Below are 19,329 nucleotides of genomic sequence, written 5' to 3' on the forward strand. Positions count from 1 at the left end.
AACCTAGGGTGGATTTTATATTGGGTTTTAAATATTCGGAAGACGCAACATTAAAATTCGGTTTAATTCGGTTTTAAGGGGGGGATTGTATATATGTTCTGGTTTTAAATATGTTGTGCGCCACCCTGAGTCCCTGTCGGGAGAAGGGCGGCATATAAATTAAATTAAATAAATAAATAAATAAATAAATTACAATTTGTTTTAAACTGGCAATATATCAATAAAGATCAGGAACAGTGACTTTGGATTTGATTTGCGTCATCTGCTACTGGTGGAGTTTTGACCAAGTATGGATCTTGAAATAACATTACATAGTTGATAGAATCATATAAAGTAGGAGTAAACTTTATTTTTTTCTTCCATGTATGAGATTGTGAGGAACAAAAGCATTTGTTAGGGTTTAATTTCACAAAAGAAATTATCTACCTTCCTCATCCTATTTCCTATCCTTTGCCCTCCTATAAATAGGGTAAGAGTTGTCCAAACTGAAAATTGGTTTTAGTTATTAATTTTTAAAAAATAATTTTAAATTATTATTCTTTTATTTATTCAAAAGAATTATTCTTTGAAATAATTCTTAGTATTTTCACCTCAAAATTTCCCCAATCCTATACTAGTACCGGGGCTGTGATTCTCACTATTCCCAGGTAATGTGTATGCATTCTAATACATGAAAAAGCCCTGCCTTTGAGTCTATCTTAGCTGAATTAAGCTGGGTTTTTTGTTTCAGTCCCTACTTCAGTCCCAACCATTGCTGATACCATTCCTGTAGATGAGTGTGATGATGACCAAGCCAACTGCTACAGTGGAACAGGTGATGACTTCCATTTGACAGGTGCAGAAACCATCCACATTCCATTGCAACTCTGTTTTCATTCAAATCATTTTCCCGATGCCATGCTTATTTTATCTTTCTTACATACTAGAAAAATTATGACATATTCATCTGCAATAAGGTGTTGAGCTTAATATTCATACCTTAAATATATTTGCTCTGATATATCTGTAAATTTGAGCACTTTAAGAGAACATATATCTGCCTTTTAATTCTTTTCATTAATCATTTGATTTAAACCTGCCTGATTAGATATGTGACATTAATAAACTGAAAGTAATTGCTACTTGAGGGATGTAGACAAGTATATGTTGTTTATAGGTAGCCTATAGATGAGATATCTTAGCTTTCATAGAATAGTGTGAACAAATGTATACCTAAAATATGCCCAAACTGATTGGTACTATTACTAACAGAAAAGAAATATAAAACAGGTATAACTAAACTCATGATATATAGTTAAGTTCAATATCTGGGGCCCATCTCTGAAACTAGGAAGGTTAGTAAAGATTGCAGGAAGTGATGGTATAGCTTTACTTATGAATGAAAGGAATAAAATGTATGTTAGAAACTATTATTTCATTTAAGCTTAGGTTGTGGTGGATACCAATGAATATTGATAATGGAAGAATCATGATAGATTTGGGGGAAAATTATGCAACAATATAAAAATAAGAGCCGGGGGAAAACAATTCTGCTAGACAACTTGAACAGTTTAATAAGTACAAGATAAGAAAACACAAAATACAAAATAAACAATCAGGCTATTTGGAGACCAAGAATAAATTAAAATGTGACTATGTGATAAATATCTGCTTACAAAAAATTCTTTGTTTCAAATGCATGGTTTAAGTATAAGTCTATAAGTCATACAATTTTAGAATTGTAAGCTGCCCAGAGTTACTTGGTTGAGGTGGGCAGCTATAGTAATTGAATGAATAAATGAATGAATGAATGAATGTGGTCAAGGAACAAACATAGATCTAAAAAGAATGAATGAATGAAATATGAATATGGCTATTAAAGGAATGATGTAGTGAAAGAGGCTGTGGATAAGGAGAGAAGTGCTTATAACTCCTGCAAAAATGATGAGAAAAATAAATTGTACAAAGTATGTAGAGAAGAAAAGAGTTGCAAAAATGTAGAAAAGAGCAAGGATATATGAATATTAGACAAAAGCGGAGAAAATTCATAGTATGGAAATAATGCTGGAAGTGGAGTATTATTGCATGAGCCAAGGAGACCTAACAGAGTGATCAGATTTAAAATAAATTATGGAATATGAAATAGTAATTTGTCAAAGAGTAGAAATGAAATGAATGATAAAATGTTAATGTCCAACAAAAACAAAGACAATTTTTAGGCTACACCCATCCATTGTACTCAAAGATCTTTTGAAGATTCTAAAAAAAGATGATGATGATGATGACAGTGTAACTGAATAAATGTTAATATGTAATGCTTGTGTGAAAAGTGCAGCTTCATTGTATATTGCAGTGAGGAATATGGTATCTGAAAATTAATGTATCAACGACCAAGGTTCATGTTTTTGACAGGGAAATCAAGTGAACATTTACAAGTTTTACATAAATAGCTTGAGAAACTACAGAAATATTCTAATATTTAGCAGATAAAGATGAAAAATAAGGTTGAAAAGAGAAACATGAAAATATGTATGCATAAGTGAATAATTTTGTGCCATTTTATTTTGTTGAAGCTGATTAAAAACAAGAACAATGGATTCGTATTCAATTGTAAAGTACATGTTAACCAATTGCAGTACAACTTTAGCCCTAATGAAAATCCTGCAATTTATTGTTTAAAACACAATGTGTAAATAAGAAAAGAGAAAGAAATATTTTCCTCCCCCTGAAACAACCTTTTAATACAGAAGTATGCTAATCACTTGTAATTTAACTGTCTTAGCTGGATTGGTAAATAGGCTAATGCAATTGGCTAAAATCCAGTTTATTTATAACCTGGGGTAGTTTTCTTCTAAATTCCATTTAGCAAATTCATTACAATTGAAGCAGAGAAGGAGGGGGTACTACTTTTTCCTTTTCATTAATATTTTGCCTAAACTGGAACTCAGTGATAGTCTGTTCTTCCTACTTCAGAGATGCATTTAAGTCTGTATAGTATATCTAAATATTAGCAAATTAAAAGAAGCCACAAAAATCAGAAAGCCAGAATGGTGTCTGTTTCTTATATAAGCTACATTTGGTTAGCTGATGAAGCTGTTTGGAATTTTCTTATCTCATAGAGCTTTATATCTGGTTTGTTAGATAAGTGACTTCATTTTCATCCTGATGAGTTATTGTCCAGTTATAATTAATAAAATAATATGTAGCTGGAAAGGTTAATATTTATTCCTTCTTACATGATAGTGCAGTTTCCAACATCACTAAATGCTTGGGGTAGGTTTTATCTTCTCTTGTAATATATGATTCATTGAGGGCATAGATAGCCCAAATCAAATTAATTCTTATAAAGCATCACACATCAATGATGCTTGGTTTCCCTCTCCATCTCACCCAAAATTTTATGAAAGCAATTACAGTTTTTTAGGTAGTTTGAACTACTTTTTTAAAGTCATCAAAGTTAAGCAAGCTCTCAATATCAATTCCATAACAAGGATATTACAGTATTTTCCCCAAAAACATTCCATAAGAGAATATACTACATGAAAGAATTATGTCTGTCACCTTAACGTTTTCTCTTCAACACAAAGACAAAGGAATGGGATTAGAAAGACCTCTTTAAAGGACCAATCAAAATCAAAATCAAAGTCTTTCAAATGTTTCCTGTGCCAATTGTTCTTGCTTAGGACTCTTACTTCATTATTAGCAGATTTTGCAGTGGAAGAATAATAATAGCATTTAGCTAACAATTTTAAATTCAATTTGTGGACAAAATGAAAAAAGTTGTGATATACTCAAGATAAAGTATTTTTCAAATAAAGTGTCTCTTGAAAAAATAACTCTGATGATTCAATTTGCATGAACACTTATAAATAAGTGTTCAAGGCCGAGCCTTGAAAACCCATCTATTCCATGCGGCCGGCCTGGCGTAGTTTTGATTGTGTTTTGGTAGGGGCTTTTATATGGGGTATTTTAGAGCAGGCTTTTTACTTAATATTTATTGTGATTTTTATTATCACCTGTTCACCGCCCTGAGTCCCGTAAGGGAGATAGGGCGGTATATAAATTTAAATAATAAATAAATAAATAAAGATGATAAATGGATGGATTTTGACTTTTGTGTGTGTGTGTGTGTGTGTGTGTGTGCCCGTGTGTGTGTGTGTGTGTGTGTGTGTGTACATGCATTTTTTTTTCAGGGAGTACCACTGCTACGATCACAGAAAAACCAGTACCAACTGATACTACAGTTCAGCCAGGTAGGCTATGAAAATAATTGTCTCTGGATACTGCATTTCTGAATTATGTGTTGTGTCAACAACAATTTAAATGACTTGCAGGATCTTCCAACTTACCCTCCTTCAAAGTGTTTGAAGGATAATGGAGCATCTGAATTCTAAGCTCGGTTCAATAGATGCTTCTCTTCTTTCATCCAAATGTCTATACAGTAAAGAATGGGTGTTGATTTATGCCAAGTTGTGACAATACCATGAAAATATTCAGCAGCTGAACTGCACACTGTACTTCCAGGGAAAAACATGATATCTTGTCTATGATACATTATGTGTTTGCAAACCAAAGGGAGAAAGGCCATCGAAAACAGGAGTAAGGTTCAGACTATTTATATCATCCACTTTCCTGGGAAAACTACATCCAAATAATGTTGGCCAGGTTTTTTTCCTCCCATCACACAGTTGGCAGTTTTACAATATTCTTTCCTAGGTAGACTTCTTTGAAAGATTTTATGCAAATTGCTTAAACTTGAGATAAAAAAAAGTTATTACTGGCAGCTGGTCCTTTCTCCTCAATCAATACAATAGCTAATAGTGCTTGGAAAAGCTCTTAATTTGCAGTTTCACTGGGCTATTTTATTATCCTGCATGGGGAAAAAGGGAGAGACAGAAAAATCCCCCCCTTCAAATTCTCTAAGTCTGATCAGCAGTTTTAAATGCTTTGTGTTAATAATTGTAAAAAGGGGGGAAAGGTCACTCCTCCCGTTACTCCCATTTCCTTTATTAAACGACAATCAGGCACAGCCTCAAAAGTAATTTCACAGGCTATGTGTCTTTGGATGTGTTTCTGCCATGCTGAAGCTTTGCTATGAGCAAAAAAAAAAAAAGTATCAATAATGAAAAAACTTCCATAAAAGACAACAGTGTGACAAAAAGCAATCAGACTGAAGTAATTAATTCCAAGATTTTGCCTCTTAACCTCTGAATTTCCTTATCATAAAATGCTTTCCATGTTTTAAATTAATTTTTCTTCCTCCAAATTTATTTAATCAGCATATACTATTGTGAGCAGCATCCTGTTTTTTTAATCTCTTCAGAGTGTTAAAAAAAAGCTTTGTGGAAACATTACTTTGAGGGCTGTTTTTTTTTCTTGACAATAATCTTGCTTGCTTAAATTCAGTATTGTTTTATTTCTTTGTATCTTGAAGCCTTGTCTATGGAGCTTCTCAGTCATCCACCTTGTCCCAAAGGTGCTTTTTTAAAAGGCCACTGGGCTTTGTTTTTCTCTGAAGTCGTTTCATATCTCATCCAAGAAGCTTCTTCAGTTTTTCAGGTCTTTAGAAGAACTGAAAAAGTTTCTTGGATGAGAAGCAAAGTATCTTCAGAGAAAAACAAAGTCCACTTGCCTTTTGAAAAAGCACCTTTGGGACATCTTGAAGGCTTATATAGTGAAAGTTATAATACTATTGGGTCATATTTTTATTGGTTTCTCATTTGAATATATGGATTTTTTTCACATTTCTTAGACAAAAAAAATGTATTTCTTTAAAAATGATCCTATTTTTGTGCGACCTCTGAGCAATATTAGGAAAATAGAAATAGGGCTGTAAAGCTAATCTAACTCTTAATCTAATTATGATAGATGTAAAAAAACCAGGCAGACCATTCTGGCTGCCAAAACTTAGTTTCCTGCATCCATTGTCAGCCATTCAGTCATGTCTGACTCTTGGTCATTCTATGGATCAGCATTCTCCATATCCCTCGGTCTCATAACACCTCCTTCAGATCTGCCATGGTTATTCCGGTGTCATCTTTTATAGTGTCCAGCCAAAAAGTACTGGGGCCGGCCCTTCTCTTTTTTCCACTGATCATTCACAGCATGACTGATTTTTCGAGTGAACGAACTCATATGACATGACCAAACTATGATAGCCATTGTTTGGCAAACTTGGCTCTGAGTGATATTTTTGGTAAGGCTTGGTCTAGGACTTGTTTATGATTTTTGCAGTCCATTGGATGCGTAGTAGTCATATGTACTGTAGCATCACAATTTGTAGGCATCTATCCTTTTCCTATCTGCCTTTTTTAGAGTTCAGGTTTTGCAGCCATAAGTAGCAGTTGGAAAAATTATTGAGTTAATTAATCTTTATTTGGTTGGGAGGCTGCTATTTTTACCCTTCCAGATGTTATTCATCCTGGACATTGCAGTTCTTCCGAGCGCTATACACCTTCAGATTTCAGGGCTGAAGTCACCACATTGGATGATTTTAGAACCCAGAAAGATGAATTTTGATGGTTTCATTGTCAGTTTGCACTCTGACCTATGTGTTATCTGCAATCATCATAATTTTTTTGTAGATATTAAGGTGCAATCCAAATTTTTCATTTTCATCTTTGACTCTCAGGATTAGCCATTCCAGATCTTCCTTGCTTTCCACAAGCACTGCATTCCTGCAATGTTTCCTGCATTACTGGGACAGAAAGTATAAATCCTAAAATAAGTTTAAAATAATTTAAAAAATAAAGTGGGGAAAATATCCAAAACACTTCTCCAATTCCTACCTTAAAAACACAAGAAATCAAAAAATCATGGTCTCACCAATACTATAATGTTAACTTTTTCATTGTGACTCACAGCCAATCACAAAATGTAACCCACAGCTATTACAGAAAAATCTCTCTGTGTACTTCTTTGTAATGATAGGCTATGGTAAAAATATCAAGATGATAGCCCAATCAAAGCTCTACCTGTATTTGTATGTGTATTACATGTTTTAAAAACCTAAAGACAGGACATAATGTCCTTCTTAAATTTTCTCACCAGTGTTTTGCAGACTACTTGTTTGTAGATATCACTAAGGTATTCTCTGGCATCTTGTCCAACACAACATTCAGAAGCATTGGTACCTTTTCACCTTTGTATCTTCAAAGTCCAAAGTCACAGGGAATACCATGGCTTCTACAATTCTGATATTTGTAGGTTTAGACACACATCATGGCATTTGAATATTTTTTCCAAGGCCTTTGTGGCTACTGTATCAAGTACTAGCCAATGCCATATTCCTTGATTGTTTGTTCCTTTTACCATTGAGAGTTGATCTAAAAGAGAGTATTTACCACTTCAGTACCTTTATTGTCAGTTCTAAGGCTGGATGCTCTACTTTTTTTCCCTAGTTTGGTCTTCTTTATATTTAATTTTAGCCCCATTTTTAATGCAATGAGTTCCTTGACTTTTATGAGACCTTCCAGATCCTCTGCATTTTTTTCACTATCAGACAAATGTCACAGCATAGTGCAGGTTATGAATATTTTTTCTCCAACTTTAAAACCACACTTATCGTCTTCCAGTCCATTATTGAATAAATAAAGGGATACTATATAGCCTTGCTTTACTTCTTTGGCAAGAGCCGTGGTGGCGCAGTGGTTAGAATGCAGTACTGCCGGCTGCCAGCAGTTCAGCAGTTCGATATTCACCGGCTCAAGGTTGACTCAGCCTTCCATCCTTCCAAGGTGGGTAAAATGAGGACCCAGATTGTTGGGGGCAATAGGCTGACTCTGTAAACTTCTTAGAGAAGGCTGTAAAGCACTGTGAAGTGGTATATAAATCTAAGAGCTATTGCTATTGCTATTGGCAACCTGGAGCCAATCTGTCTTGCCATGTACTGTCTGTACCATGGTTCCCTGACAAGTTGCAGATGAGCATTTTGAGATGTTCTGGAATTCCCTTTTTTTCCTAAGCACATTCCACAGCTTGACAAGACACACTCAGTAGAACATCTTTATGCAGTCAATGAAGCACATAAACCTCATTTTTGTATTATTTTACTTTCCCAATTCTCCAGCAATAATATCATGTGAAAATGTCATCTGCATTGGATGATCCTAAGTATTATTTCCCATGGAAAATTAAGGGTATTGTACAATAGTTTGCACATTTTATTAAATCTCATTTTGGAGGGTACTGTAGGCTTGCATTTTTTGAGAATGGGATTAAATTCATTCAATGGCTTGCATTTAGAAAGCTTGGAACATCATTACGCTTCAAACCGGTATTTCTCTACTTTGGCAGTTTGTCTGGATCTCCTCAGATTGGCTAGGAATTCTGGGAGTTGAATTCCTCAAGTTGCCAAGCCTGAAAAGCACAGCTTTAGACTATTGGAGCACAGTTGGAGTAAAATGCTATGTGAATTTAGTTGATTAAGTAATTAAAGAAAAGTAAACTTGACATATGCCATTCTGATGCTTTTGCTTCCCCATCTTACTGTCACAGAATTCCCAATCAGTTTAATAGAATATGGCTTCCAAATCTGAACTGTAAAAATGTGTACAACCAACATGTGGCAAAAGAGTTTGTTTTTTTCCCTATATCTCCTTACTGTCATCTAGTATTTATCTAAATTTTTCCAAGCCAGATCTTTACACTCACAAACTCTTTAACCTTAAGACCATTCTTTCGCATTTCTTAATATACACTAGATCAGTCAATGTTCTCCATATTACTAAAAGTATTTCAGAAGTAGAGTTTGCAAAAGCACCTAGGCAATGCTGAAGAGCACATGCAAACTGATAAATGGCTGCCAGATAGCTTGATTCCCTCCAAACAAAGGAAGTAATTCATGATCCATCCTTTTCAATGACTTTCCAGCAATTAAAATGCCTGTTAAAAATGAAATATATCACAGAGGTGACTATTTTCAATTTCATCTATTCGTGGTTAGATTTACTCTGGTGCTTGGTAGTTTGATGGTTCCGTTGTTTCTCCACTACTTCAAAACTGAAAAGCTGTCAAAACGTATCAAAACTGGGTGGGCCAAGAAAGACGAACGACTTTGCAAAGGGCTTGGCTGGCTGGCTGCTCATGTGGAGCATTAATTGTTCCAGCTGTGAACAAGATGTGGCCAAGAAATGCAGCTGCTGGCTACTCTCATAGGCCAGATTTGTTTTAATTACACAATAGCATGTATGTCTGTGCATTCAAAGAGTCTTATAGAGATTTGGATGGTGAGATTTTGTCCTCAACTTTAATTTAAACAGCTTGTTAGGCATCTATCATGCTGCTGCATTTGCTGCTTATCTGGAAAGCTACAAAGATACAAACTGGGTGGTTTGTGGGGATTTTGTTGTGGGTTTTTATTTTTGTTCTTGTAATCAGGAAGCAAGATCGGAGCTGTATGAGAGTATCCCAGTTGTATTGGCTCGGGCATCAGAAATGATGAAGGAGAGAATATACGTCTGGGATTGCATGGGAATCATTATACAGAGTGAAATAATTTGGATGTTTGCAGCATGGCGAGTTTCTGCTAACCCAAAGTGGCATTTGCTGAGAGTTGTGATCATCTAACAGAGAGTGGAAGACAGGCTATGTCAGCCTCTGAGAGATGACAGGGAATTCTGTATAAGGCTGCCTATAGCTAACACTGGCATGTGCATCATAACATACATTCCACTAACCTATGCAGAGCTTGTAGTAAAATGTTTTCCCCTGTGTGTTAAAATGCTTAGTTAGGTGTATCAATTGCTTTCACGTGTTTCTGCTTTAATCTATACTAAAATTAACTATTGCATCAATATACAGCTAGACCTCAACTTGCAACCATTTAAAGATACTATGACTTTTGACCAGTTCTCAGAACTATCACAGCATCCCTGTGGTTGCGTGATCAAAATTCAGGTCTTTGGTATTTATGATAGTTGCAGTGTCCTGGATCAGTGATCACCATTTGCAATCTTCCCAACCGGCTTCTGACAACCAGTCAGTGGGAGAAAGCCAGAATCACTTAATGACTGCAAGATTCACTTAGCAGTTACAGTGGTTCACTGAGCAAGCATGGCACAAAAAAAAAAGTCATAAAATTGGGCATCTTTTACTTAACAACTGCTTTGCTCAGCAGTAGAATTCTGGTTACAATTGTGGTAATATGTCAAGGGCTACTTGAATATAAGCAGTATATTGAAATAATAATACAGCCTTCCTGAGTTCATGTAGAAACTGTATACTGGGATAGTAAGTATATTTAGCAACTTTAGTATATTACAACTTTCTAGTAAATGTTCAGCTCTTCTCTTTTTTATTCTACTTCTCTCTGTCTCCTCTATTTTTAAAAAGTTTAAAATGATATTCTTAAAGTGTTCTGATGTAACTGATATAGCTATGCGAACCACAGGTGATAGAACAGTATTACAGGAATGCTGTCAGTGGGCTTCCTCATTCCTGTTAAAAAGCACTGAATGGTTGAAGGCAAACTATAATCCAATATCACAGCAAGAAAATACATCAAACATGAGCTCCTCAGTTCTCCCATGAGATTTATAGGAGTTGCTTTTCCTTTTTTTTTTTAATGAGCAAAATTTAAAAAAAAATATTGAGTTATTGAGCTAGTTGGGTCTTTGTGCCTTGACAGTCCTCGTTATTCGGAAAAGGTAGAATTAATTCATTTGGGAGTTATCCAAGGTTAGGGATGGACACATTCTTGTAGTTCATCATCATAATAAAAAAGAATTTGGCATATTTTGAAACTATGGATTAAAGCAATCTACCATTATGTTGAATAACTTTATTTTTAAATTCAAATTCCAAGTTCCCCTGAAAAATAATAAACAGTTTCATGTAAGACTATTTGGCAGACTTTGGAGAAGCTAAAAGTAAAACATGATCTCACTCTGATCAAAAGAAGTTGCATACTTTTCATGCTTTACAAGGAGCTTTATAGTCTGCTTGGTTGGCTGTCAGGCATATTGTCCTTTCTTCTTATCCAGAGCTATTCATATAACTGCTGCCATCTTGTGGGCCAATTAAGGAGCATCTAAAAATTTTTTTGGTATACTGTATTTTGATCAGCATTGGCAATATATTTACACTTCGCAAAAGCGAAGATAAGTAGTCAATAGATAAGTAGTCAATTGATTCGACATTCCCAAGTGAAAGGATTATATTTATTTGGAACTACTTCATGTTTCTTTTTAGTTTTATTGTGAAAAATGCAAAGAAACCCCTTCATGTACCTCTAGCGGTGCAGGGCTCTCTAACTAGACATTCTGATGAGTAACTTGTGCAAAGTGTAGAAAAGGATATATGCTGCTGGAAGAAATTCGGTGTATAAAACTAACATCTGCATTTGGATGCATATCTGGATCCAGATCCAGATTCCAGATATGAACCCCATTATCTGATTCTGCAGTTTATCAACCTGTTTCATACATGAATGGAAATGCAATGGGGAGATGCAGAAAATCTAATGAAACCAAAACATAACAAATCATTCTTTTAATACAGGGAATAGCCTTTCTGGAATGCTGTGAAATCCTTGAAGTAGAAGCTCAGGAAGCAGATGGGGGAAACAGATTATTTAAATGTAGAACAGGAATTCATATATTGTGGAGAGTTTTCTTTGGTTGCCAGACAGGTTCTGAACTCCATCAGGAAATTCTGTTAATATAGTTTCCACATGTGGAACATCCCTTTATATCGAAAGCAGACGTGTAGGGAAAACTTTGATATATATTTGAGAGTCTCCATTTGTGCAGTAAGATACAAGAATGAATGGGAGAATTGCAATAGAGTTTTAAACCTTACCTAAAATAAAATACTACATTCAAGATTTATCAAGTGCATGGATTTGTTTTACAATGAATTGGCTGCTTGTCTAATCTAGAATTGTCTGCAGACTGATAGAAGCTCTTTGGGAATTTTAACAAAGCAGATTCGTTCTTATGCCTTGCTACCAGATATTTTTAAATGAAGACATCCAAGACAGAAGCATGCAGATTCCCAGAGTTGGCAAAACATGGTACTTTGTGCCTTTATCGCATTGTCTGCATAAGAATGCTGTGGTTGGTAGAATAACTGGGCAAGTAGTTTTATTCAGAAGCTTATCACCGAAACAGAAACAAAGAAAAAAGTATTGTTAATACACTTATACAGATATTGGTGCATAACCAACATCTACATTTCGGTGTACAAGTGGATGTAAATACAGAATCCAGATACACAGCCAGTTTCATAAGATCCATGAACTACATGAATGCATCTGGTGAAATGAGCAAAACTTAGGTAGAAGCCATAGCATATTTATAATAAAATTACAAGTGAGAAAAAAGTCTTTACTAGCAGATCCTGTTTACATAGGAAAAATGGACATGGCTAAGTTAGTACAACTACCAGTTCTTTTTAAAAATAAATTTTATTAACTTTTATCATAAAATTAAGAGAAAGAAAAAGTTCAGAAAGAGAAAAAATGTGACTTCTGACTTTTTTCAGTGCAGTAAAATATAAATATAATACAACCTCAGACTTTTGCTTTACAGATTCATCAAGCTATTCCTACAATAACAAAACGATTTTAATCATCAAAACTTAAAATCCAGGTTTCACTTTTTTTCCATTCCAAGCAAAAAGTCCAAAATAAATTTCCAAGTAGAAACAAAACTAGATCTTCTTTTTAATTAAAAGAGTCAGTTTTCTCATCTCTGCTAACTCCATCACTTTTACCATGCACTCTTCCTTTGTGAGAATTAGTGTGGATTTGCATCTTTACACAAACAAGAGTCTTGCTGCTGTCAACATATTGTATATAATAACAAAGTTCCAAATTTTCCTTCAAGTTATTTGTCCAACCTTCAGAAGAAAACTTTTCTAAAATTTTATATTTATTGTAAGAATCTTCTGAATTAAAGTAAAATCCTGATCTCGGTATTGGTTACTATCCACCAGTTTTTGAGCTGGCAGGAAAATATCTCAGCATAAAATTTACTGCCCCATTTATGATTTCTATTCATGCCCAATGAAAGCAAAGGTTCCATATTTTATGTGGCTGCATCCAAGGCAGGATCCATTTCATACCATGGTTAGATGCAACTAGAGAAAAGCCTTACATGCCCCAGGTCATCCAAACTATAGTTTATTGCTATATAAATGGAAGGGATCTTGTAGTCTTTTGCCCATCTCTTCCTCTTGAGCAATGCAACACTGACCATTCCTCTGGCTGATGTGGAAGAGTTTCAGCTCTAGCAGTTTCCCCTCTTACTGATGCCCCCATATCCCTGGTATAATAGGGAATTGAGGAACGGTGCAAAATTAAGACTTAATGATCTCATAGAGTAAGTTCTTTAGATCAATATTTCTCAACCTTGATATATTTAAAATGTGCGGACTTCATGCTGGTTGGGGAATTCAGGAGGTCTATCTATTGTATAGATGTTTAAGTTTAAAACTATGGCTTCAGATGATCATATGCATGAATCCATTTAGTTCAACATGAGACAATCCAGTTCAACAGTGCTTGAAAGCCTTCTGTATTGAGTGAGATCTTAGGCTTATTGTTCTGACATGGTAGCTTTACTGTTAAGAATCTGTTTTTCCCATCTTATACAATGATTTGGACCAATGCCATATTAAGACATGATGGAAATGTTTAAAAATGGTGGAAAGCTCATTGATTCCATTCCCACTCCAGCACAGTGCTGTTTCCGATCACTGCATGTAAGTCAATGCAGTAGCTATAGAAAGAACTGTTGATAGTCTGTTAGAATTATCTTTAGATACATTTTTTTAAAGAAAATGTACAATAATAATTTCACAAATTACATCTTGGTTTCTTGCAGCCATCCATTATTCTATTACTGAAGAACTTCCAGCATATGGTTTCAACTGTGGATTTGGCTACAGTTCTCAAAAGACGATCTGTCGCTGGGAACATGATGCCCAGTTGGATTTGAGATGGGCAGTCCTTACCAGCAAAACAGGGCCCATTCAGGACCACACAGGTAAAATAGGATTAACAACTGATCCAGTGACAAGTTGTATTTAAAATAAAAGATCTGCCAGGACTAACATTTACAGTTAGTCCTTGACTTACAACCAGTTGCTTAGTGACCATTTGAACTTACAACAGATCCAAAAAGGGACTTAAAATCCAGATACAAAATTCCATTGATTGCCATTGTCCACCAGGCACATGATTGCACTTCAAGCATTCAGCAACAAGGTCACTTGCAGCATCCCACGGTCACATAATCACATTTCAGTTTCAGCAAAACCAAGCCATAGCAAACAATGGGCTTACTTAACAACTGATGCATTTGCTTTATGAGTGCTGCGTTCACTTAACAACTGCTGCAAAACGTTTGTAAAATTGGATGGGTCATGTAACTGACCAGCAAGATATGACTTATGACTGTATTGGGCAGGCACCCTTACTGTTATACCTTGTACCTTGTATCTGTGTGTCAATTCTGTTTTGCACTGAGGAAAACAAGGGTGCTATTTCAAATCCTGTCTTAGAATTACAAGATTTAATGCACCGTTATCCTGGTGCTTTTATGTATATGTGTATTTTCTTAAATTTGCAAGATCACTTAACTTCAACCACTTCTAAAGGTGCTTTTAGAGGCCTCATTATCAGGTGGAAACTGATATAGTGAGATCTTAGGCCTTCTAAATGCTTGTTTCTGAGGGCAGAAACCTTTTGAACAAAGGGTGACATTGTGGCCCATGTTTCAATTATTCATTCCCTTTTTTCATTTATGTAGATAGTCAGATGTACTAGCAATGAACCTTCCTTCCCCATTTCCATTTTCTACCCCCATCCCCATTTTACTTAATGAGAATGACAAGGAAATTGGGCTCCTTAAATTTAGAGACAGTTCAATTGAATCTTGAGACAAATCGGTTTAGTTTTTAAAGGATAGGAAAAAACTTTAAATACTTTGACTATGAATGGCACTGTACAAATAAACGGCATCAAATTAAGCAAAAGGCAGTTAGCTGAAATGAAGGCTGTAATAATGGCAAAAATTGATGCAAAGTAAAATGAAATGACTCAGTAAGAACTGACATTGAAGGGAGGTTAAAAGCCACGTTAGCCAGGGACTGACAGAATCTAAAAGGCATGCATAAGTTGAGCTGTAATTAAGACAAAAAAGGCAGAGTTCTTGACCCAGAGTTGCAATAATATTCTTGAAATGAAAAATATTTGAACTTTGCCATGAGCATCTAGAGACAAGCACGACTTGTCCTCTCATTGAAGGGTTGAGGAGGGAGGGATTTTATCTCTTAAATGAGATTTTGTTAGATGCTTTCCACATTCTAAACCATACGCTGAAAACAGATTCACAAGGAGTTTTACACACACACACACACACACACACCCCATATATCTGATATCCTTTTTTTTTTGCTTAACTATCTTCAGCTTCATTGTGCCGCTATTTAAGAGAACAAGTCAATTGCTATTCCTGAACCTCTTTACAAAGAATAGCCATTTGACATGTTCTCCCTTGAAAAATGATTTTGACTATATACGGAAATGAATAAACGAATTGGTTGATTACCAAAGAGCTGCGAAGGCTCATTCCAAAACCTGCAGGCTGTAATGCAGAGAGACAGAAATGGGGTAGAAAATCTACCTCCACATACAGCAGCTAAATCCCATCAAATATAACTAAGCTGGAATGTACATGAATAGCAGTTAAAATATCTCTTTAGGGCCTGGAAATATACCAGGAAGCCATGATCCCTCCTGATTATTCCTTCCCTATCCCAACCATTGGTTCTTTTGATCTGGAACTCGTGAAGAGAAAGGAAATATGGTGGCTCATGGTTAGGATGCTGCGTTAACAATCAACAAGCCTGTGTCCTAGACCCAAGTGCTGCTGTGTGATGGAGTGAGCTCCCGTCGTTCACTCCAGCTCCTGCCGAACAAGCAGTTTGAAAGTTTGCAATTGTAAGTACCTCTCAGGTGGGCAGATTAACAGGGACATGAAAGGAGCCCCCGATCGGTCATCCCCTGAGCAATGGTGATGTCACTGGCTAATCCTTGCAGCCCAGAAATGCCTTGGTGCTTCCGACACAGTATGAATGCAAAGAGAAATCCTGGGTTTTACTCAGCAAATGGAAGGAGGATGTTGATGAAGATGGGGTTGCTGTACTTCCCCATGTGTCTGGGGAGATCTAAAGACATGAATTTGTGGTCTGGTGGCAACATTAACAATAACTTTCATGGTTTCCCTTGCTTTAAAGTACAGAAGAAGCTACAGCTAAAAGATTCTTCAGAATATTATTCAGTCCACATTTGAAAGCAAACATTCACTTTCCAAAGTAATTGAGAGGGAGAATTATCTGTTCTTCTACTTGTTTAATGCAGCTTCCCATTCAATAACTTACTACAGCTCCATGCAAAGAGTATATTTTAATGACAAATTGCATTTCAAATATGTACATATTTTATAAGTGTTTTACCTTGAAAGAAATACATACAGCACAAATGAAAACTGGATGGGATGAATCGATCTGGGCAGAAACACATCTTAATATCTCCACTCTTACTACACAGCACATTGTTTCTTAAGAATCTCTCCATACTGTTACTAAAATGATGCCTTACCATTTAGAAAATCAGGAAAGTTCGTGCCTTAACTAATTTCAGTTTGCTGGAAGAGGATGAGAAAGCATAGCCATACATGCCAAGATATTTTTCAGTAAGCTTTCAGTTGCAGCTCCTTAGAAAAAGCCTGTTCATGTTGTAATGCTTGAAGTTTATCAGATTAAAGGGAGTCAAACTGGGTCATTGTGTCTAATGCAGTGTTTTGTCACAATAGGAGATGGCAATTTTATTTATTCCCAAGCTGATGAAAACCAGAAAGGCAAAATTGTCCGCCTCATCAGCCCTATCATCAATCTGCAAAATTATGCCCTTTGCATGACTTTCTGGTATCATATATCGGGCCCTCACGTCGGCACACTAAGAATCAAACTGCGGTACCAGATACCTAAAGAATACGATCGGGTCTTATGGACACCAAATGGAAATCAGGGAAACTGCTGGAAGGAAGGCCGGGTTTTTCTCCACAAATCTGTGAAACATTATCAGGTAGGCCAAGAAATTTAAGCATAAAAGAAGGCTGGGTCAATAGCATTCCATGCATTGTGCATGACTGAAGCCCCACGTTAAGTTGTCTTGCGTGGGGGGTGGGGAAGCTTCAGAAATAAAATAAGAACTAGAGCAACAGAGACCTGAGTTTGGTTAAGATACTAATGCAGTGATCACAGGGTTCCAGCCAAAGCTTGAGCTTAAGTGAGTCAGGTTTACTTAGAAACAGAGAAAAAAAAATATGCTAGCTGAAAAGGATGGTCGTCTTCTTCTTCTTCTTCTTCTTCTTCTTCTTCTTCTTCTTCTTCTTCTTCTTCTTCTTCTTCTTCTTCTTCTTCTTCTTCTTCTTCTTCTTCTTCTTCTTCTTCTTCTTCTTCTTCTTCTTCTCCTTCTTCTCCTTCTCCTCTTCCTCCTCCTCCTCCTTTTCCTCCTTCTCTTTCTCCTCCTCTTTCTCTTTTTCCTCCTCCTCTCTTTCCCATCCCTTTCCTCCTCTTCCTCTTTTTTTCCCCGCACTAGCTGTGAATAAAATTTAGACTTCTAAACCCTAGTTTAGAAAACTAAACCTTAACAGTAATTGGTTAAGGGTTGAAGTGGTTGAAGTGAACCTCCTGCATGCAAAACAAAAGGTCTCCTGCTATAATGATATGTAGGAATGAGTTTGGAAATGAGGGGGAAGACAAATGCTGCCTTAGAAAAAGCCAGATAAGAAAGGACATAGTTCATAGCTGCACAATGGCCAGAGAAAGAGGTTCAGCAGGAACACATATAAATACACACACACACACACACACACACACCACAAATTCTTAGGCTTCAAAGGACACAAGGTGAGATTTGTACTTTCAGACTTGCAAGATTCTGTTAACACAGCTTTACAATAACATAGAATTAGTTCACTTGGTCATAATTCTTTTCTGGTCTGCCTAGAAAGGCTGACGCCTCCTGACCTTCTGCATTCCTTTCCATCACACTATTTCTAATGCTCCTTCCTTCGTGCCCATTGGAGTGCTGGTGGATGGCACCATTGCTGTTTCCATAGGTCTGAATCCAATTATTTGCAAAAGGCTTTTGTAATTAAACATAGATGCTAGGGTTGCCCTAAATCCATAGATGGACTATTCCTGTCTTAAAAGGATCTCAGGAGTGGGAAAGACCCAAGGATCTGCTTTCAATAAAGATTGGCAATATTGATGTTTATTTCACTTAATATGAAACAACTTCCCAATGTGATGCTTTCCTGATGTGCTGAGGGGACAGCTTCCCGGGTTCCTAATCATGACATTCAAAAACTGCACTGAGAGACTCAACATGCCTATGAAGCATTAGGTTGCAAAAGACAGACATAATCATCATACCTAATTATATTTACACTATTTTGATTTGGGAGAAGCAAAGTTTGAATTAATCACTCCATATTAAATATGAACTTGCCATCTATACCTAAGGTATCTGATCTACAGATGAATGCAGTTGTGCTTTCATTTTCTTCCTTATGTGATTTGTTTTGGAGGGAAAAATACTTTCTGTGAGCCAATTTACTTATAATTTAATATTTTATACATGAATCTATATTATGAAAAATATAGTCAAAAATAAGCCAAGAAAAATACAGAATTATAGCTAAACATCTTAACATGTAAATATATTTAAAGAATTGCTTTAAAGGCAACAGGAGAATCTCCCAGAAGAGGGTCTTCCATTGCAGGAGACGCCTTTCATCAACACCATCCATCAGATGGTGAGACACCTGCACTTTGATCATATCTTCCATAACATTTTGGTTTAACCACTCTGGGTATTTTCATTTGAAGCTTAAAATAACTCTTTTTTTAACTGTGGTTTGTAGCTCAGCTATATTTGGGGAAATCTCTTATCTTTTCCTTCTCCCTCTTCCCATTCCACAAAGTGGTGCTCACATGGGGGGCCAGTAAGACTCCACAGCTTTTATTTGTTCTTTTAATATAAAAAAAATGGGAGGCAAGCTTACATAGGTCCCACAGGTATTTTTAGAAAATAAAATAATGTATGAGAGTTGCTCAGTAGTATCTTCACCCGCAGAAAAAAACAGTAAAGGAAAATTATGTTGGGGTTGCAAAAAGCATCCCAGATCACTAAGGAAAAGAATGAACAACCTCACTTTGCCTTTTGGTAAATCCCATAGCAGCCATTTTGAGAGAATATGCATCTAAAATGGCCTCAATCCCAAAGGATAATTTAATCCACCACATGATAACAGAATTAAATAAAGGGAAATATGG

General features: G+C 36.0%; 1 protein-coding gene across 3 annotated transcripts in view; it reads left to right on the plus strand.

Annotated features, from left to right (window-relative positions):
- NRP1 (neuropilin 1) overlaps positions 1-19,329 on the plus strand; it is a 134,611-nt gene that overhangs the window by 111,301 nt on the left and 3,981 nt on the right. For 2 of the 3 annotated variants that reach the window (XM_029283358.1, XM_029283359.1), the window contains exons 11-14: positions 731-835; positions 4,173-4,232; positions 13,830-13,967; positions 16,800-17,071. In XM_029283358.1, coding sequence (XP_029139191.1) covers positions 731-835; positions 4,173-4,232; positions 13,830-13,967; positions 16,800-17,071 — 575 coding nt within the window. The remainder of the gene's footprint in view (positions 1-730; positions 836-4,172; positions 4,233-13,829; positions 13,968-16,799; positions 17,072-19,329) is intronic. The other variant, XM_015812022.1, reaches the window with a different exon arrangement.

The sequence above is a fragment of the Protobothrops mucrosquamatus genome, unplaced genomic scaffold (genome assembly GCF_001527695.2).
Source record: "Protobothrops mucrosquamatus isolate PMUCROS unplaced genomic scaffold, P.Mucros_1.0 scaffold61, whole genome shotgun sequence".
Lineage (NCBI taxonomy): Eukaryota > Metazoa > Chordata > Lepidosauria > Squamata > Viperidae > Protobothrops > Protobothrops mucrosquamatus.